The sequence below is a fragment of the Athene cunicularia genome (assembly GCF_003259725.1).
Source record: "Athene cunicularia isolate RWA chromosome 4 unlocalized genomic scaffold, athCun1 chr4_part1, whole genome shotgun sequence".
NCBI lineage: Eukaryota > Metazoa > Chordata > Aves > Strigiformes > Strigidae > Athene > Athene cunicularia.
This window is the reverse complement of record NW_020799098.1, coordinates 16,220,203-16,241,900: the sequence shown is the minus strand read 5'-3', so window position 1 is coordinate 16,241,900 and position 21,698 is coordinate 16,220,203. Positions and strand designations below refer to the sequence as shown.

At 39.4% G+C, this 21,698-nt stretch overlaps 1 protein-coding gene across 11 annotated transcripts in view; it reads left to right on the top strand.

The window, feature by feature from the left end:
- Positions 1–21,698, top strand: part of LDB2 (LIM domain binding 2) — a 219,296-nt gene that overhangs the window by 146,124 nt on the left and 51,474 nt on the right. For all 11 annotated transcript variants that reach the window (XM_026847123.1, XM_026847130.1, XM_026847131.1 and 8 more), the window contains one exon: positions 19,663–19,835. In XM_026847123.1, the coding sequence (XP_026702924.1) occupies positions 19,663–19,835 (173 nt within the window). The remainder of the gene's footprint in view (positions 1–19,662; positions 19,836–21,698) is intronic.

Genomic DNA, 21,698 nt, shown 5'->3' with positions numbered 1-21,698 from the left:
GATAGTTAAGACTTGCAAAATGGTGACTGCCAAAAAAAAAGAGGTAACTTGAAAACATTACCAAGCAGGAGTTTTGAGATGTCTTGCACTGACCACTGATTGATGTTGCTGACCACGGCTCTTATTCACTGGAATAGGTGTAGCTGCTTTCTAGCAAGTTTTCACTGAGAAAGCATTAAGGTCTCCCTCTTGCTCTCCCGGAAACATTTATTTGTGTGAGTAGTTTCAGTGACATGTATTTGTAAAGTGTCTTGTGTTTAAGACTTTTTTGCTAATTGATTATATTTTTTACAAGCATGTATTTTGTGGTAAACACATGCCATGGTTTTAAAAGCATTTATTTGCTGTGAAACTATTACAGAGCACTTTGAGGACACACTATCTTCCTGATAACAAATGTCTCCTGAAATGAGAAAGAGCCTTTCTTCATTTAAAATTTCAGTACTGGGATTATTTTTTATTATTACAGCTATTTAATAATCTCTTCCCAGTAGTTTCATATTTTCAAGGTCAGGGTTTTTTAAAAGGACTAATGGGACCCAAATTTCTTTTCACATCACAACTGTGATGAAGTAATTGTGTTCTGCAAGTTGGCATTGGAACAACAAATTATGCATCAACCAGGATTCATCAGCCAGGGCACATGCCTTTTTCCCTATGTGTCCTATGCCTATATGACTAATAAAAAGGCTATTTTTATTGTGTGTGGTCCACCTTCAGAATAATAATCATCCTTGAAGATTATATTAATGAAAAATCAATTTAGCAATCAAATATTTCAGCCATAGTGGGTGGCTGAGTTAAGAAAGTATTATAAGCAGAATATAATTTATTCAGCCATATAGGCAGTTGTTGAATTTCTTACTCAGCCGTCAATTACTGCAAAATGGCTAGCTGAAATTACAATTAAAGAATGGCTGCAAACCACACTGTTAGAGCACAGTCACATGTGGAAACAGCTGTAGTTGTTTTAAAAGTGACCATCCCTGATGTTTGCTACTGCTCATCCTCTGGAGGTGCCTGACCTCAGAGGGGACTGCTTTGCCAAGGCACTGAGCCCTCGAGTGGAGTAGGAGCCTTCATGGAGGCCATTGTGATGTCTCCTCGTGGCCTTGTAACTCCCAGCAGGATGACAGCAAGTGGCTGAGGCTGGTCACATCTTGTCTGCTCCTGCTCTGCTTGCTGTGTGGGTTTGCCTATGAGCACAGGCTTTGCTCCCATGGCAAAGTCGTCCTTAACCCCTTTCATGTTTTTTTATAATGACATAATGCCTGTATGCAAGGGGGGATAAGCTTTACATGATTGATATCTGTTTACCCACGATTGTTGCGACTGCTCTTTGATTGTTGCTGTTAGAAGTATTTCATACTTATTTCGTATTTATAGTCCTACACTTACAATTCTGTCAGAGTGTGTGTAGATTAGGAACTAGGCATTAAAACCAGTATTTTCTGTGAAAGTATTTTCAGTGAGCTTTGTTTCAATTTCCCACATGTTCAGTACCCATCTTTGTGACATAAGTGAAAATAATTAATTGCTGCTTGATCAAATAATTGCCCCCAGTTTACAGTGCACCACAGGACATTGTAGAAGACATGGGAAAGGCTTTGAAATTTGCTCTCAAGATTTTCAAGGGAAAATGATGATGGATTAAGAAAGACTTTGGGGCTCATGAGTTTGTGATGCAATTTTAGGGTTAAACTCCCAGAAAAGCAGTGACATAATAATGTGGACCAAGTCTTTCTTTGTTATTCATGGTACAAGGATTTTTAAGTACTTACCATCTCTCTCACAAAGCATTATGTGCTTGCTTACATATTCAGGGAGAAAGGCTGTTCTCTTCAAGCTTATCTGTTGCAATATTCCCAGCTATCCTGTTTTAAAGCATTCGCTAGTAAGAATATGTATGCAATACGCCATGAACAAATGCCAAAAAAACCCCAATAAAAACTTATTTTGTGTCTTGAAAGAGGATGTGGGTTCAGATGTGCTCCAACACTGAACCACTACTGTGTCTTTGTAGTAGTTTTAGATGTAGGCGTTTGCTATTAGGTGTTTCCTATTGTTAAAAGTGACAGCTACATCCCCCTCTTTAGGCAAGCCTTTTAAAAATATGTGTGATTTACATATGGTTTGCATGTTTTAATTCATCATTTGCATATGCTAATTCACAGTGTTTTGCAGTGACAAATGGTATTGCGTGTAGTCAGCCTAAATTGTGAAGAGTTACAGGAAAGTTTGTCTGCTCAAAGGCAGGGTCCCTTCTGTATCTCAGCAAAGACTGAGCTGCTCTTCTCTCCCCAGTGATGCTGATGGAGGTTTCTGTATTACACGTTTCAACAGCATAAGTAAATAAACACAGTGGTCTTTTTCCTATTTTCAAAATATATCTCGCAACTCTGGAAGGGAGTTGTTTCTTGATGTCAGTGTCTTTCATGACAATAACTTTGTGCCAGATCATAATAGAGATTTGCTCTTAAAGTGAGCCTACATTTCTGAAAGTTTTTCAGGTAATGAGGATCTTAACTTTACCACCAAAATCATATATATGAAATAAATGTCTCTTTCAATCACACCGAGGAGTCAGGAAGTAGAACTGTGGTGAACCAGATGAACACACCACTTTGTAGCATGGATTGTCATGCCGTGGAAAACAGCAATGCTGCAGCATGAGATTCATTTCTGCAGATTGCCAGGGTGTTTTCCAAGAACAAGCAAGAACAGTGGGATACTCAAAAATATGTATTAGAGGGAGCATCCAAGCTTTTGTTCAAAATAGTGTTAGATAGGAAAGGACACAGTAGGGAATAACACCTTTAATTATATTTAGGTTGCTGAATATTGCAACAGTTGACCCATACTGGAATAATCTTGTAAGGGAGCCTACTGGGATCCTTCTGCTCTGTAGAAGACACACTGGCATCAGTTTATATATTTTCTAGGCCACTATGTTTCAGACAAGAGCAGTTTCATATTGTTACTGTCAGTGATGTATTGAGAAAAAATAGTGAAAAAGACAAAAAGAAAACCTGTATAATCTTCCATTACAGTGACATCAATGTGGTATCAAAAATATGGATCATCCATCTTACAGTAGTGTATTCCTGTGGTTAGCAGATATGCAAGTGGCTGATGACTCTTTCATTCAACATTATCTAATGTTGCCAGCAGTACAGTTTTTATTCAATGTTTCAGCAAGATTCCTGCTTAGTATCACATTTAAAGAAGGCAACATAGTAATTCCTAGTAAATCTAGGAGAGTGATTCATAGATGGATAGGTAGTTGGAAGAGTCCCCCCGAGTTGCTATATCACTGTGCACATTAAGAAACATCCACTGGCAGTCACCTTCTTGGGACTAGTTTGCAGACTCAGCAGGGAGCACTGCTACATTTGCCTACAATATGTCAACCCAACGTACAATGGTCAGTATAGTGAGTATGGCGTATGGGAAGGAGTTGATTTTTCCACATCAGTTGGCTAGTTATATAAAGGTTTTGTATTTCAAATAAATCACTATAGAATATACCAAAATGCTCCTAATTTCTGGAATCTTTTTTTTTTTTTTTTTTTTTTTTTTGGTGACACTGGAGTGTAAACATAGAAGTTTCTCTGAAAAAAAAGTAAGATTTTTTTTCCTGGTTTCTGATTGCATTTGAGTTAAAATTTACTCCTTATAAAGTAAACACCACTTTTTCTTGACACTGTTAAGAATGTCATTCCTCAAGTGTAACTTGTAGCTCTGATGCAGTAAACAAAAATGTTGTTTTGTTAGTACTACCATTTGCTCTTAAATCTTCTCACAGTTGCATGAAAACCTGTGTTCTGAAATTCAACCATTCCCATCACCTTTTTTGGGATTCTGCAGTTTGAGTGCATTTATCACTACTCAGAACATACACAGCACCAATAACTTAACAAACAAGTGGCAAACACAAATTCTTCAATGGAAAGGCTTTGGGTGGCCTTCTTGTGAGTGACTTCCATGTGAGTACCCTTTTGAAGGACACTGAATGAAGCAGACGGCTTACGACATGGGAGAGTAAAATGTGAATGGGATGACATACAAGTGATGAAACTCAGGGGAAAAGAGCAGGTGGAAATAACAGAGGAGGAGCAAAAGTTCAGCTCCCCTACGCAGCAGCCCCACACAGAGTGAAGGCTTCCTGTGAAGTTGCCTCTTTGGGGGTGTAGCCTGCCATCTGGCTCGGAAGTGGCGGATTTTTAGGAGAAATTAAAGGTGAGAAATGTCACTCAGAGCCACTGCTTGTGACTACGCTGCACACCACCTTATGGGAATAGCGCTGGGAAATCAGACTCATGTTGCTTTGCCGGCACAATGTGCGTATGTTTAGAAGCTCCTGTTCCACCCCAGTAGGATGTTGCGTGAGTGTGTAGGCATAGAGGATTTGCCTGAAGAAATTCAGAATCACTTTAGTAAATGTTTATTGCTCCTGGAGTGGGCACGTTATGTCGATACAAAGCACATACTGCAAGAAAGGGTCGATACTTTCTCCTTTCAGAAATATAGGTCCCTATATGCTGATATAGGTTTAATCTGCAGTAATGGGTGAGACTTAGTTGCATGGTGTGGCAAAACCAAATCACCCCATGAATCTTTTCTGCGGTTACCTGACATTCATTGTGTTACATTGTGCAGTCAGTGTGGGCACCTACTGGGTGTGAAGCCCAGAGGAGGAGAGTCTTAAGCATCACGTTGGTTGCCGTGAATTGTTTTCTATGTTAATTTGCCAGCATTCAAATATTTAATGAGTTATTTATAAGTTTCAAGCCATAGCTCAGACCATCAAAGTAATTTCACTCTTCTCCAATGTCAAGCAAAATAGCCATTCCTTTTGAAGTACCACTTGCCTCTGAGGTTCTTGCAAAGACAGGAAACCACAAGAACTTCAGGCTCAAACGCCTGCAAGAATGAATGCCTTTATATGATTTTTATCACTCCCTAACTCTAACCAGATGTGAGGTGTGCAAGAATAGCCTTTTAATTTATATTTCTATCTGTGCTGATTCTAGGAACGGGAGGATAGGAGGGATGTGGATAAAGTTCTGTATAAAATACAAGAATGCTGATCCAAAAAAAAATTTAAATGTCATATTCAGTCCAAGGTTTGTGCAGAGGTCTGGGAACAGCTCTTATTTGTCTAAATTGCTTTATGCCTCGCTGTGGGTGATATTTTTCACCTTTTTTGTTTGTTTGTTTTTGGTAGCAAAATGACATTTTAGTTTTGAATTAATCCACAGTTTTGACAGAAAAAAAAATAATTATGCAGAATTAAGTTTGTATTAGCAAGTAGTTGCAGAGCAAAGCCCATGTTTTCTGCAGTTTTCAAGTTGCCCACACTGTGCTTTACTGACATGGTTCAGGCACATAAGGAGGAGAAACAGTGCAGCTACCTGCCCTGCATCAGAACATGGTACTCTTCCTCTGGCCTTACCACTTAGATGACTAACTTCACAAAAATGAAGGTAATTTTCTTCAATTCTTCTTATTGTTATGTAAGCAAAATTCCTGCTGTTTAAGTGGAGATCTATGAGGGACCACGATTTGTCCTTGAATAATGTCTGAAGTAAGATCAGGATTAACAGGGGAAAAGTAATTTGAAAATATGCATGTATGAGTGTAGTGAAGGAAGACTGACTTTAGGCAGAGATATTTTTCTATGGTTATGGTGAAAAAATTACTTTGTAGAAATGTTCCTTTCTGTTAGTCTTCTGTGTAATGGATGCCCACAACATAACAATTTTGGACTGGTATTTTCTGCATTTTATTCTAGCATCTTTATTTGACTTACAACAAAAGTATGAATTGGTTCCTACCAAGCTTACCCTTATATGGTGTTAGTTTTTTTAAACAAAAGTCAGATAACTATTTGCTGCAGAAATTGGCATACTAATTTGTTTCCAGATCTTGAGTTGAGTTTGCGACACTGCTGTTAAAAAAAAATAATTTCTTAGTTGTGAAATATGTACAAATTATTTGAAAGCCAGGGGAGTTTTTCAAGTATGTATATATACAGAACCATATTTGCGTGTTTACCTTGCAAGGTGGAATATCTTACTATTTTATTGAGAATCCCATTTGACCAAAATGAGTGTGAAAGATACCATATTAAATTGATTTTCCCACATTAGGTCATTTCTGTACATTTTTGAAATTCAGTAGATTTTGAAAAAAATATATTTAATTTGTCAAAGTGTTTTGAATTAGATAGTCATTTACATGTTAATATATAAGAACACTGAGTTATCGATCTGGATCATCATCCTTGATGTCAACAGGGATGCTTATTGGCAGCATTGCACTGTAACCCTATCAACTCTGCTGAAAGATAAATGTTATTGCTAAACCTTTAGAGAAGAACTTCTCACCCTTAATTTCTTCAGTTCTGTAAGAAACTATGTTCCAAGAGAAAATTTTTTGGTATGTTTCCAGTCTGGGATAAAGTTTGTATATATTTTTTATAATTAAAATTAAGACCTGTTAGGTTGATATTTGAAGCATAGGGATCCCTGTGATCTCTTTGTACTTGGATGTTGATAGGTATTAGTAGTCATGACTTCCATGTGTAATTAAATGCAGCCATCACCTTTGTAGCTTTCCACCTGTTCATTTTTGGAAGAAGGTATGATGGACCAGGGATCATGTCACACTTGTCCTCTTTTTTTTTCTTATTTTTCTTCGTTTTTCAGTTTGGCTGCTGTCAGGCACAGGTGTTGGTCTGGGTGGACATTTGGGTTGATCCTGTGTGGTGGTTTAATGTTTTATGTTCAGGGGGGTCCCTGAAGCTCTCCTGACAGTGGCAGTTCAGCATTGTCACAGGAACTGTGTCTTACCTGTAGTAGTTCCAGAAACCACAGTGAGTTGTTGTAGGAAAAATATATCAAGAAGATGATATAATGACTCTGTGAAATGTGGATAAAAAAGTGTATCGTACAGCTAAAAGGACAGAAAACATAGGAAGAGGCTATTTCAACTTCAGCACAGATTTGTTACTGCACTTATTACTAATGTTACCTTTTTCAAGTTAAGAGCATTCTGCATTACTTGCTGCATAAAATTTTATTAAAAACTGTGTATAACTTGTGTTCTGACTGAAGCTTATAAACGTGTTACATTGCTTGCCCTTTTTGGAAAGTGGTTCTTTATTATTTGATGTTATTTTGTCAGACATCTGATTTGTATAGCTGAACACAGGGCACTTGCCTTCGTTTTAAGGGTAATAAACAAGCTGCACTTTTAAAACTAACAAAACATTTTTAAATGGTAGAATATTTTCCTAATTATTTTGTCTAGTGTGTTGAATACCTTTTTACTTTCTCTGCAGTTAGCTTCCATGAGTTTGAAAGAGAAAGAGAAAGAGAGTGGCAAAGCAAGCTTTGCTGCAGAAAAAAAGAAATCAAAGCCAACCACCAACGGCTTTTTGAAAAAGAGTGTTCTGGTTGTTATAAAACATGTATATAACCGACAACTGGTATTATCCACTGGTGAGATATTGTTCATACATCTACAGCATAAAATTACCAGAAAAATCATGCTGGTTATCAATCCACATGTGCTCAATGCAGTTTGAGGATTTTGAAAATGCCATGTGCATCTTTTATCATATCACCGTAACCCCTCACCTCCCACCAGTTCTCCAGACACACTCCCCACTATGTTATGTCCCCTTTGATGAACATATCAACACATTTCACCTCAGATATTTTTCACTGGAATGCGGACCATGCTGTGATGCTTGACTGACAGTGCTTGAGTATGAAGTCCTGTGTTCAGGGAAGGGACTATTTTTCCCCTGCACTTCACCTACCTGTGGACTTCAGACTTGCCATGAAAAGACATCTTCCAGTGTTGAGGAGGTCAGCTATGCCTATATGGCAAATGCCCATACGAGCCTCTTCTGCCCATGCGCTGAGCTGACCAGATGCTGTGTGGCCATTTTCATCTGACTTGGAGCCCAGACAAATATATTCTGCCTCTTCATAGGGTTTACTTGTTCGGATGTGATGCCATGCTTTGCAAACATGTAGCTTTTGGGTTACTTGGAGTATTAGCAGAGCAAGCTGGTGTCTGCCTACAGTATGTTTTATAGACGCATTCATGGCTATGTTTACACCGTACTAACCGCAGCAAGGGAGTGACTTTAACTAACTTAAGCTAGCTGCCATGAGTTCTGTTACTAGCTTTCTCCCAGTAGAAGGGGGCTTGTGGAGAGCTGCAGAAAGCATCCAAGAAGAAAGGTATATTCTGCCTGAGCTGAGCTGTCTGAGGTCCCGGCAGCCTGTGCTTGTCCTCAGGCTTCTCATCAGGCATGGTGGTGGTGATGTGAGGTGCTATTCTGGCAGATACAAACTGCACTGAAACTAAAAATAGGATTTATCAGAGTTGCAGCTAATGAAAGGTGTATGTTGCTGCTGATTTTGCCTGGGTGTAAATCAGGAGCTTTAGAAATGAAAAACATAACCACTATATGTGGTACTCAGTCTCAGTCACTCACAGCTTCTCTTTCAGTGTTTCTAAGGGTGAAAGGGACCCATGCATTATTCAGATCAGTACTTTGTCAGTTGCTTATTCTTACCCCATATAGGCTGTAAATGTTTAATAGTATTTCTAGAATACATGCGAGATCTCTTTTTTTCTCTGCCTCAGCTTCCCATCTCAACATGATTCGGAGCAGGGAGTGGAAATCAGAAACTGGTAGAATTACATTTGTAGACATCTGTTTTCAGAACAACTTTGCACCAGCAAATACAGCACAACAGATCTTGCTACATGCTTTCATGGAAATGGCTTGAATATTTATACAATGCCGTGTGGGGGGAAGATCCCCAGCATAATGGCCAAATTCTTTGCAGGTGGTAATTGGTGTTGTTCCAGTGACTTGCTTGTTTTTCGCAGAACTGTTTGGATTCAGACCAATGAGATTAATCTAGTTGATTGCTGTGAAATGTGTGTGTTGATCAGTTAACTCACCACCAGCATGAACACACCAGAAAGGCAGACACCTCTTTTCTTCAGCAGCTAAGCTTTGGTTTTGAGCTAAGGTTCTGCCCCAGACCAGCTTGGGTACCTGCATAAAAGAGTTGTGGCAGTATGTGAGGGTATAGCCAATATCACTTTATCTTAATGTCATTTTGCTTGTGCTTTTACATAATTTTTTGTTTCATGCTGCATTTAGTATTCTTTTAGGTCAGATGAAGTCAGGGGTCAGGGGTGTGCTTGATTTAATACAACTGGATGGTTTGCCTGGTTTTTGTCTGTTCTTTTTGGTATCCTGTCATTTGAATTTTATGTTTTTGCCTTTATTTCTTGAGATGACTTTTCTGGGTATCATTTTCTGTGCTGTGTTGGTCCTTTATGCTGGTACAGATTGCATTTGTTCATCTAAAATGCCTGTCCTGCACAATTTCCATCATTTTTACGGTCTTACATTTTGTCATTTTCTGCTTGAGTTTGGTTGTGGTTTGTTATGTTTTGACAGCGGTTTGTCATACAGCTGTGAATAACCTCTTTGGCTTGCCTTTAAAACTTTCTTCTTTGCAGCTGTTGAACAAAGTTAACTGAAATATTGTTTCTTCAAACAGAATGATTAGCACAGACAGAACTGTGAGTGGCTGTATACTGCAGCCAGGCAAACCATTTGTTCTGGCTTTATTCACATTCAGAGTGCGGATTTTTTATGCAGATATAAATATTTTGTTTGAAATATTTGTGTATAGATCTTTGCTGGGGAGTGATGTTTTTTATTTATAAGATGTGGAAGTTTTACAGTTAAAACTAGAGCTTCCTCATCTAAGGTATGCCTTTTCTCTGTGGAAAAAGAATATGGGTAATCCCCTCAAACACTTCTCCCTTCCAGCCTAAAAAATCATCTTAGACCACAGATTTCCTTAGAAATGTACCTGCCATGAGAAATTCTGAATTTTTCAATGTAAGGTAAGGGTCTGGCCTGCTCTGTATTACTCAAAACCTAGTTCAGTTGTTTAAACAACAAATTGTATGGGCTCTTGAATTTTTATTTTAAGATAGTTTAGCAGACTACCTGAGTTACTAGAGTGTTGTCACTGGATACAGAATGAAAACTTAAAGCTTGAAGCTGTTACAGGACTGTGTAGGGCCGGTGCTCTGCTATTTGTGCTTGCATCTGAGTGCTGGTTAGGACACCGCAGGAAAGGAGCTGAGAGTTTAAACTGACTGTGAGCCAGCAATGTGCCATTGCAGTAGAGCAGCCAACAGCCTCCTGGGCTGCACTGGGAAGAGTTTGAGGGAGGTGATCTTTCCCTCAGTGCTGGTGAGACACATCTGGAGTAGGATATTCAATTTGGGCTCACCTTTAGAAGAAAGACGTGGATGTACTGGAGTGAGTCCAGAGAAGAGCTATGAATATGATTAAGGATTTGGACAATCTTCCAGGTGAGGAGAGGCTGAGAGAGCTGAGACTATCCAGCATGGAGAAGGGGCATCTTATCAATGTGTGCCAATATATAATGGGGACAGAGTAAAGAAGATGGAGCCAAACTCATCTCAGTGTTGCCCAGTGAAATGCAAGAGGAACTGGGCACAAAGTGAGACACGGAAAGTTCCATTTAAACATAAGAAAAAGCATTTTCCTCAAAGTATGGTCAAACACTCACACAGGTTACCCAGAGAGGTAACTCCAAGGCTCCATCCTTGGAGATATTCAAAACCCAGCTGGACATAGTCCTAGGCAACCCACTGAAGGTGACCCTGCACTGAGTGAGGGGGTGGGACCAGACAATCCCCAGAGGTGCCTTCCAAGCCCAGCTGCCATCCTGTGAAAGGGATCTTGGACTCTGTTGCTTGCTCTCCACATCCCCTGGTTCACCTCTGCCTGAGGCTGAAATACCCAGGATCTGAAGACTGATTTTGGAGTGAGCAATTCTTTAAAGACTGGTAGCATGCTGCCAGTATAATCACGAAAGAGATGGTAGGAAATCTTGCTGTAATAAGTAGCCTGGCTGAGCCTTAATGAAAAACTGTGCTGATGCAGTTTAACTTTGTACTGAGACATATAGAGCTTTTTGTAGTTGTTTTCTGACTGTTTTTACCAAAATGAATTATAGGAAAATACTGTCCTCAGAGAAATGATAGATATAAGACTGAGTTGCAGATTGTGTCTAAGAGAATAAGGGTCATAAACTGTGGGAAGTTAAGCTGAGGTCTCATTGTCATGAAGTTTCTGTTACTTGTTCTTGACTCAAGTGTGTTTTAGAGGATTGAAGTGCTAGTTACAGACTTTTGAGAAAAGGAAATACAATGTCAACTGAATCAAAATTATACAGGCAAATCCTCACCAGGGTAAAATGTTGCTAGGATATACTTATTGGAGAAAAGGCAGAGTCAAACCTAATACAATGATTGAATTACACAGGATAGAAGGGATTGGAGAGGGAAATGTAGACATTTACAATTTTGTAAGCTTTAGTATTTGGGTTATAGCTTTTAACTGTAGGCAATATCATAAAATAAATAAGATATTGCAGATAACATTAAAGTATCATGGATCAAAACAAAAACACCCCAGAACACTGAGTTCTGGATGTGTTAAGGATTCACGTCACTCAGTCACAGTGCTGAATCCGTGTTACTCATCCCACTTCGGAGTTTTGTTACAAAACTGAAAACAAAGGCACAATGGTTGGAAACCTTAGATTTCCCCCGTTTCCATGAAGTGCTAAGTAGATCATTAAAGATAAAACCAAAATTGTAAGGACATAGGAGGAATGTATATACAGCAAATTTTACTCCTTAAAAAGCTGTGCTTTATTATCAATATGGAGGTAGTACTTTCAATGTCTTCTGCTTTTCATAGAATTTAATGTCTGTAGATTATACAGAAGTTTTCAGAATGTTTAAATACAATGTAGTATATTACTAGTATACATCTCTTGATAGTCTACTAGTATACTGTCGTGTATTATTACTGTTGTAATAGATTTTAAACCATTTAATTTTAGTTAATATTTAATTTGTATAAATAACTAGAAAATTAATATAAGCGGAAATTAATCATACATTATAATTTTTATTCTGTAAGTAGTCTAAATGATAGTAGCCCAATCATACCCACCAGATAGGGAGAAAAAAAAGGACAGGTCTATGTGTGCCAGATTCTGTCTTGGATACATGTGGGTGGTTTAATCAACATGGCCCACATGTCTCTGAGACAGAATTTGGACTTATTAGACTGTCTTTTCACTGCCTTTTGTGCCATCTGACAGTAGCTTTTCCTGGGAATTGACAGATTTATGTTGTTTGGGTTTGAATACACTCACCAGACAAGGTCTTATAAAGGTGGAGGAGCATTCCCAAAAGCAGCCTGCCTTGCAGCTCTTCCAGAGCCACAGTACTGAAAACTGGGGCTTTACTGTTGTCTAGCTCCACGGAGGGATCTCTCCCTCCACGTCCCAGTCAGATGGACTGTGTCTGGGAGGGAATACACCTGATGTGCTGTTTCACTGGGAAAAATTTGGGCAAATAGAAGTATAGGCAGAATAAAAGCAGTGATATCACTATGTAACTCCATGAAGTTTTGCTTTGTGTGTACTGATTTATTTCAGTTACAAAAACATACATAAAGGAACATGCCAAGCTCTGGCCCACATAGATGTCAATTAGCCATGGCTGGATATGTCAATTGACAATTAACAGAATGCTCATGCTTTTTTCTGCGGCGCTCAAGAAAGCTCATTTGCAATCAATGGGAAGACATCTCCTGGCTTCCCTAGCCCTTACACCTCTGGCTGAGGGAGAGTTAGTTGTAGCATCTCCATTTAATTACTGAGATCCAACTGTGATAATCTCTCAAGCAAGAGACTTTCATGGTCTGCCTAGAGCTTTACATGACAGCTCAAGATTTTGTGTTGGGAGCCAAAAAAACCCACAGCCCCAACCAGTGGAGTTCCTCAAGCCCATGTATAGCACATTGATGAGATAGTCAGCTGCAGGCTTCACCAGAGCTTCCAGACAGAACTCGTTTAAGCTATAGGCACAGGATTTTTTAAAATTCTGTTGCTGATTCTGTGGAACTTTTAAAGGCTTTTTGTATTTTATATTTTTATTTGTGTCTGTTTTATTACTTATTTTATATCCTAGCTCTAATTGAATACATAGGGCTTGACAGGATTCAGAGCTGCAAAAACCAGCCTGGAAACAATAAACTCAATTTTTTTATTTCACTGATTAACACTTCCATTGTTTCACTTCTATACCAACTTGGCAGTTATCTTACATGGTGTATATGCTAAATCCAAGTCTCTGCCCATGAGACCTTCTACTGTAAAGGCAACATATGAGCGGTTTAATGAGAAAGGAGGGGTTTACTATCAAGCCCTGCTTCTGCAAAGAGGCCATGAACCTTCATTCTGTAGAGAGGCCATTGAGATTTTCACAGCCTATCTTTGGGACACAAAGGGAGGAAGTGTTCTTCTATTCCTAGCCCACAAATAATACCAGTTTCCTGTGAACTAGAAAAACATGTTTACTTTCTATTTTATTCAAATCTTCCTTGGGAAATAACCCAAACCAACAGTGCCATCACCACCACATGGTGTGTGGTGGTACCACAATTACATTACAAACTATTTTTTAAACTGGCTTTCTGCCTATAGCTAGTCTGAGGCTTGCAAAAACCCTGAACTTCACAAGTTGCCACCTAGAGATGACTGAACTTTTTGGCTCCATTTGGGGTGGAAAAATAATTTTAGACTTGAACATATTCCTGAGAGATTAAAGTATTTTACACTCAGGCAAACATATTTAAAAGGGGAAATAAATGAAAGGACAGCATGAAAATAATGATTGCTAGGATCAGGATGACAGAGGGGCACCCTAATCAGTATTATTACATGCTCAGGCCAAAAAGCAGGAGCATGACCTAAGTGCACACACCCCACACACACCCCTTTTTTTTTAGAATTCCTGTTAGTTACTGACCTATAAAGCTTCTTGCCTATATTCATAGATTGAATTAATTGATTTCTGGACCACTCATATTTGGGGGAGTCTCACAAATCTACCTGTCTTACTTCAGTTCCAAAATTGTATTTAGGTCTCTGATCCACTGAAAAAGTATACAGAATCACGTATAGTCAAGCTGTTACAGCACTGAATGGGCTAAAGGTATGTCATTCCAGTGAATTACAGTGTTATGTTTTGTGCAAAGTACTCACTTCAGATATGCCTTTCTTATAGACATTTTGATATAAATATTACCTGTTGCTAAATCCAGCTGATCTTTGTCAATTTGCTTTGCTGTCTCGGGATTTATTAGCACAAATGAAGCAAACATTAAGGGGCAGTCCCCATTTCTCATGGGAAATAGTATATCCTCAGATACTCAGCTAGGGATGAAGGATGCTGCCCAGAACAAAATGATAAATTAAAGCAGCATTCCAGTGATCTGGAATTATTGCCTGAATGCTGAGGGGCAGGTGAATTTTCCTTCTGGTATATCCAGTATCTTACAATTAAGAGTGTCATATTTCACACTATAAAAAGGTTTTTTTCTGTGTAATGTGACTGTAAGAGCAGGTTAGTATTTTTATAGGTTCAGGTATGAAGCTACATCTGCTTTCCGAAACCTGAATATTAGGCTCAGAGCCCCAGCAGTCATGGCTATTCTAATGTATTCTTGCAGGCAGATGATATAGCATCTATTATTAATATTGTTTGATAAGTCCCATTAAAAGGTCTTCTTTCTACTTATTTATTATTTCACCAAATTTGAGCCAATAAAGCTGAAATTGTTTTTGGTTTTAGCTAGTTCTTTTTTATTTAAGCCAAAAGGGTTTTCTTCTTCCCCCCTAAATGGAAAAATATTGTTGTGTCCATGCTGAAAAAGTCTTGCAACTTTGTTTTTTAAATGCCCAAGAATCCATATGCTTTGGAGTAGGGTTGCTCACCTTTGAAGCAGGGGTTTACCTTTTGTCCTCTTTGTGAAAATCTGACTGAATTTAGCAAATCTATAAATCTTTTTGGGAAAAAATACACCAATTCTCAAGTACTTGGTGCAGGTTTTACCAGAGTTTGACAGCTAGAATTTCCAAGGAATCCCTTTTCCAGGAGCATAGTAAGGCTCCTCATAGGAACCCAGTGGGGCTAGCCACATGCCAGCTGCAAAGAGTAACTAGACATGTTGTACCTCAGGGCTGTGTGAAGTCATGGACATTTCCACTGCAAAGCCGGCAGGGAAGGCTCAGCCGGTGCTGCATGCGAGAGCAGGAAGCCCTTCCTTCTCCTGCACTGCTGGCGGATGTGCCTGGGATCCAGGTGGCCCTCGAAAGGAAGCAACTTAGCCTGAATGTGGAGGAAAGAGAGGGAAGATGAGGGGGGAAAAAAAAAAAAAAAAAAAAAAGGGGAAAAAAAAAAAAAAAAAAAAAAAAAAAAAAGGGAAAAAATCAGTGCAAGGTGACATTGTGATGTGAGAGAGGGGAGAGAAACAGTAACTGGGAGGTGAGAGGAAAAGATGAAGGATGATTAAGCAAATGAGAGTTGGAAGTCTATGAGAAAAAGACTGGGAACAGGGAGATGTTTGGCTGGATGGGGGGCACAGAAGGAAGAGGTCCTCTTGCCTGGTCCCTGGCTGGATGAGAACCTGAAGAAGGAATGGGAGATGGCGTTCATCTGGGGAAAGAATCTGCTGTTAGGAGGAGGCAGAGTGAGGAAAAGGACAGAGAGAGAATCCTGACAAAATCAAGATCCAGAAGCAGGGCTTAGGCTGCTGAGGCAGGGAGCCTGGGACAACAAGCTGGGGCAGCCTGGCTTGGTAGGAGGGGCACTGAAAAAGTGTGTGTGAAGCTGTCATTTTGGGGTGAGTGGAGGAGAACAAGGAGACTGAGACTAGGTAGCGGTGCCTGCTTAAGTAAGGAGAATGAGGAAATAGCGTGGATTTGGGAAGAATTAGTGAGCCTCCTTCAGCAAGAGAAAAAGGGGCAGCATGCAGGGAGGGGAAGAGAAGAAAAGACAGGGAGATACTGGGAGCTGAACAGTGAACTTGGAAGATAACCATGCAAAGCAACCAACCATAAGGTAAGAAAATGCAGGGCTGGGTCATGCAAGTAGGTGAGCAAAGAGATTGGAGAAAGAGTAAAGAGCAACAGTTGGATAGGAAACAGGACTGGAAGAAGATCCGGTTGCCGGGAGCTCCATGAGAATGTAGGCAAAAAGCCTTGTAGTAGCTGGGCAAGGATCCCCCCCGAGAAGCTGGAAAGAAAACCTGCCTGCCAGCCCAGCCCTGAAGCAGGGGTGCTCTCAGGGTGCTGTCAGGGCCCTGACAACAGGAAAGGAAATTACAAGAGTCTCCCCATACTCCAGCTGCCACTGCAAATGTTGTCTTGGAGCTCCTATGGCAAAGATCTGTGTGCTGGCTCTAAGAATGTCCATAGGATGCTCCTTTAGGGAAGTGTGGTGTAGGAGGTAGAGCCCTACAAAACCATGCACAGAGATACATTCTTAAAAGTGTATTCTGTGGACTCAAAGCCACACTCTTAAACCATGAAGGAATCCCAACAGCAGTAGCACGTAAAGCTTCATTCAGCCCTGTTGGTGTGATTAGATATTACACCATATCCTCTTTAGACTATACTTTCCATTATTGTCTGTAACTGCCTCTGGGGAATTGCAAACCCAAGACTACAACTTGCTCTGTGCTCTGCAAGGTGTGAGTTCACTTCACTGGTAAAAGGGTGGCTAAACTACGTCCTGAAGTGGCCACAAGTATCAAGTTGTCCCATAATGCGGCCTTCATATTACTTGGAGTCCTCCTAGGACGTAGCTTCAGCTGATTTAAGCAGAAGATATATGGTGTTGCTAAAATCCTGTTGAGATGTACAGTGGCAGACACAGGTGGAGTGTGTACATCCACACCTGAGCATGTCCACCTACTGCAAAAAAGGAAGGAAAAGCATGTTTGCCACATTCATATTCCTATGGCCAGGAAAGGATTGTATGTATGCATGCCTTGGAGATGGGGGTGTGCACACATATGTGCTTGAATTCTCATATACACAATTGTATTTTGGAGGAGAAAAAAATTAAGGACAAGTTCTTTGCACTTAAAATGCATAAAGTTTGTGATGATCCCTAGACTTTAGAAGAGCTGTTGTTCTTGGAAATGCCATCTCCTGCACAAATAAGCTTTGTTACTGCTATAGAGAGTTTCATGTTTATGCTAGAAATTAAGTGATCTTTTTAAACCATTGAGTGCTTCAAAAAGAGAACCAAAACCTTGAACCTGCTTCAGTCTTCTGTGGCAAGGCAACACGATGAGCTGAGGACAGGTCAGCTTCTTAATACAGGTTTCCATTATTGTTTCTTTTGGAGCTGAATATTAGCTATAATCATTTATACTGGACATTTGCACTAGCTATTTTCAATTCTACACACAGGGTCTGCATGTGCATCTGTCATTGAAAATCAGGTTCCATGGGGCATATCCGTGTGTGCACCTCTATTCCTCTTCATCCTTTTGGTCCCTCACTTTGTTGTTCACAGCAGCATATCCCCGTGGCAAACACAGATAATGCTTACTAGGAAAAGAAATAAGTATAAGGCATTTAATGTATTTCTAGCCTTCTTTAATGTGTTGTAGCTGTGAATACAAGGCAAAAAGCAACACCATATGACCATGCTACTTTGGAAACGGTCTGTAAACTGCAGTTAAAATAGTTTCAAGATATTTATGCAGTGCATAAGTCATGTGAATAGAGGTTTATCACAATCAGTAGGAATGCTGGATTTTCATATCACACATTTGCTGCTTAAGATGATTAGCAGGAAATTTAATTTGCACTAATTAGCCTTAGGGGAGCAAGAAATTAAATTGATGGGTAAATTTCACGTTTTACTATATGCCATACCAACATGGAGAAATTTGAGTTAAAGTCTGAGTTGAGTCCTATGCTGATACACTGGACTTCAGTTTTTCTAAATTAAATTAAAAGACTGTAGAAAATTAATATATGCATGGTGAGTGGGTGGGTATTTTTAGGAGCTGGAGTCGTAAAATAGTTGTTCAACATATTCCTTGAATTGTCAGCCACTTCCAGAGAGTGTGGTATATTTTTGTACATTAAATTGCATTAATGTCTAATATTACAGCAAAAGCTTTAAGAAGTCCCAATTTTATATATTTGTGTATTTTCATTATATAATGTGCGTTATGACTGCACATGCAATATTCCACATTGTAATGCACAGAGCAGAAACCGTTTTCACAGAACTACTGTGAAAACGCCATACTTTTTAATTTACAACACCCACTTGCAAATACATTTTTAGGGTCAGAAGCCTTTGTTCATATGCTGGCAAAATTCCTATGAAAATAATTTTTTTAGAAATTACTCTTAAAAGTACACAGCAAATGAGGGAGGCATGAGTCACCACATAGTCCTAATAGACAAATAAGAATTAGGAATTAATAAACTCTAATCTTGCCTGTTGATGGTGACTTTTCTGTCCCATTCTTCCAAAACACAGCTTAGATCACTTGGTTTTTCCCTCTGTAAAATTGAGGCAATTTTTATGTATCCACCACTCAGAATTACTGTAGGTTGATTAATGCATACAAAGCAATGAGTCATTTGGTATGGAAGTATTGGTCTATTATAAACTGAAGTGTTCTGTCATACCAGGCTTGTGGTTGCATCCAAATTTATCTGTAAAAAAGAAGATGGAAAACATCGGTTGCATTTGAAATAATTGCCTTTGATGTCAGTGTTTCTGCTTGTTTGTGCATCTGAAGTACACTCAGAAGCTCACTATTACTATTACTTATTTGGAATTAGACCTTGTAGTACTTACTTGAAACACTATTGAAGTGAGAGGTGTGACTTCAGTGAGGGTTTTGCCTGAGTAAGTACTGCAGAATTGGGTATATTGGGTCCATAGTTTGGGGTTTAAGTGTGCATATAGGCTAGTTCAGGCATCTGTTTAGGCTATCTAGCCTATGACATAAATAATTCTGGTGTAAAGAGACATCTCAGATAGACCTCTGGGTAGTCATATATTGTGTAACATATATCATACTGCATTCTCTGGTCCTTCTTTGATCCCCAGAACTCTGATTTCTCAGCAGTAAGGCCTCCTATTCAAGAGTGTGTGTGCACGTGTGTGTGTGTGTGTATGTGTGGGTGGGTATATATAAATATACACGTGCCCACATGCAGACAAACATATATGTGTACACAACCCCCCTATATAAATGTGCTTTGCCTTTTTTGGGTATATGAGTATATTTCTGTAAATGCTCACCACTTGTATTTATACATTTATGAGTAATATCCAACTTTCAGTCATAATTGACACCATGTGGCTTTCTGTATAATAATTACTTTGGGACAAAAAACCTTGCAGATGGTTTCAAGAGTGACTCTAACTCACCATCAATGTAAAAAGATTAAATAAGATGAGCCTGCTCCCTCTGAATGGAGTAAGCCATTTTCATTGATTTCAATGGGAGCAGGCGCAACTTCATTTCTACAGCAGACAGAGAACATGTATTATATTCGTTAAATGAAAGTTTGATTTCATTGCACTTAAAATTATTCATGTTCTGTTAGCAAATGGTTTGAGATTTTGTAACCTAGAGCATTTGCTGAATTCTGCTTTGTATTTTCCTCACAGCAATTGGAAGGACCCTCATTCCTCGTTATTTTAGCACTGTCTTTGAAGGAGGTGTAACAGACCTGTATTACATTCTCAAGCACTCAAAAGAGTCATACCACAACTCATCCATCACAGTGGACTGTGATCAATGCACCATGGTCACTCAGCATGGAAAACCCATGTTTACCAAGGTAACAGGGAAGACTCAATAAAGCATGTTGTTGGTTTTTCTTTTTCTTTTTCGGTGTGTATAAGGGTGAAAAATACTGGCTGTTGCATTTTTCTGGTAGACTGAGATTATTTCTAATACTGAAAACCCTTGAAGCCATTTAATTACTATTTTCTATATTCATTACGTGACTGGAAAATTCTGTGGGCATCCTCTGCAATTCTCCCAGAAAGATTGCAAGAGAAGCACATAATGCCAGGTTGCCAGAACCATCAGATGTACATGAATTAAATTCAACCTGCCCATCTCCTTTTCTCTGGGCTTGATTTTAAAGCAACAGTGAGATTTTGCATTGCAGGTACCTACCATTTGGGATGGTGTGTGTCACATTTGATACTTACCCAGCCCAAGGACTATAAATCTCAAGGAAAATAGTGATTTAATACGGTAGGACGCTGGTCCAAAGGGCAGTGAAGTCAATGGAAGGAGTCAATTGATTTAAACATGCTCTGGATCAGGCAGTTAGTGAATATTCAATATTTGTAATTGATAGTGAATTATCTTGGCCTCTTCTAGTCCTGTAATTAAACAGAGTGCCATATATTTATAAAAAACCCACACAAAAAAAGGTGGGAAGTATAAATTTAAAAATTTCTTTATATTAAAAAATTCAGTAAACTGATTTTTAAAATGGAAATGTCCCCTTTCATAAATTAAGAGGAAATTATTATTTTCTATCTTGTACTTGTTCATCTATATGAATTTTAACCTTTTCATGGAGAAAAGCACAAAAGGAAAAGGAGCATCAGGAGGAGATAACCCATCTATGTTGCCCTTGCCCTGCAGGACTGTGGAGGTTTTAGAGTCAAAAAAGGCACCAGCTGTTGACAGCATCGTGACTAGGGCCCACATGGCTTACACTGTTTCATCATGTATGTGAGTCCCATCCTTGTAAGGTCTTCCTTGCCATCTTCATGGCTCCTCGAGTGGGGCTTAAAGAAGAAGGAGAGGAAGCTGCTGTTGTGCAGAGCACTGATGAGCTGGGAGGTGTGTGATTAATGGTGTCGTCGTTTCAGCTCTCCCCCTCCTGCCCCCTGTGACTTACATAGACACAAACAGAGAGAGAGATGCAAAGACCAGACATTCCTAGGTAGCACCTCTTTGCCATCTCGCAGCTCATGAGGAGTTGTGCGTGCTGGCCATATGCAGAGGACGTGATGAGGGTATACAGTAGTTGCTTCTCTATGGTGCTCCTTAAAGCAACTTCTGTGTCGTTTCCTTTCATGTTAGCTTTAATGCAATAGCAAATAGAAAGGCAGGGTTTTTTGAATCAGTGAATACAACATGTTTTTTTCAATTCAATTAGTTTATTTTACTTATCATGGCAGCACATTACAGTGTTTTTACTTTAGAAAGGAGGCCAGTATTGAGCAAGTCAAAGATAGTCTGTAAGCAGGGACCAGGCTAGGTGCACTCCTTGTGTCACGGGGGTCACAGTCGCCTCCCGTAGCACCGTCCTGTTGTGTAGAGTGAGTCTCTCCGTCAGCTGCGGCCCTGGCAGTTTCTGTTGCAGATTCCAATATAAACCTCTGTATCCCAGTAGAAAAGTTCAGGTGGGGGTGTGATTTGGATTCCAGGAGAAAAGTGAGGGGGGTTTATTTTTAATAGCTGTGTGTTTAAAATATGTGTGTGTTAGTAAGAGCACATTTGCAATAAAACACAGTAGTTGGTGGAATAAAGGAGAAAAAATATATTACTCTCTCAGAAATAAGTTAGAGCTGAATGTTGTCTCAGCTGTGCATGTGTAACTTCGAGCAGAGATACCAAGGGCATAGATCATGTACCCAAAGGTAAACTCCTACTCTCACAGCACCAGCAGTGGAAC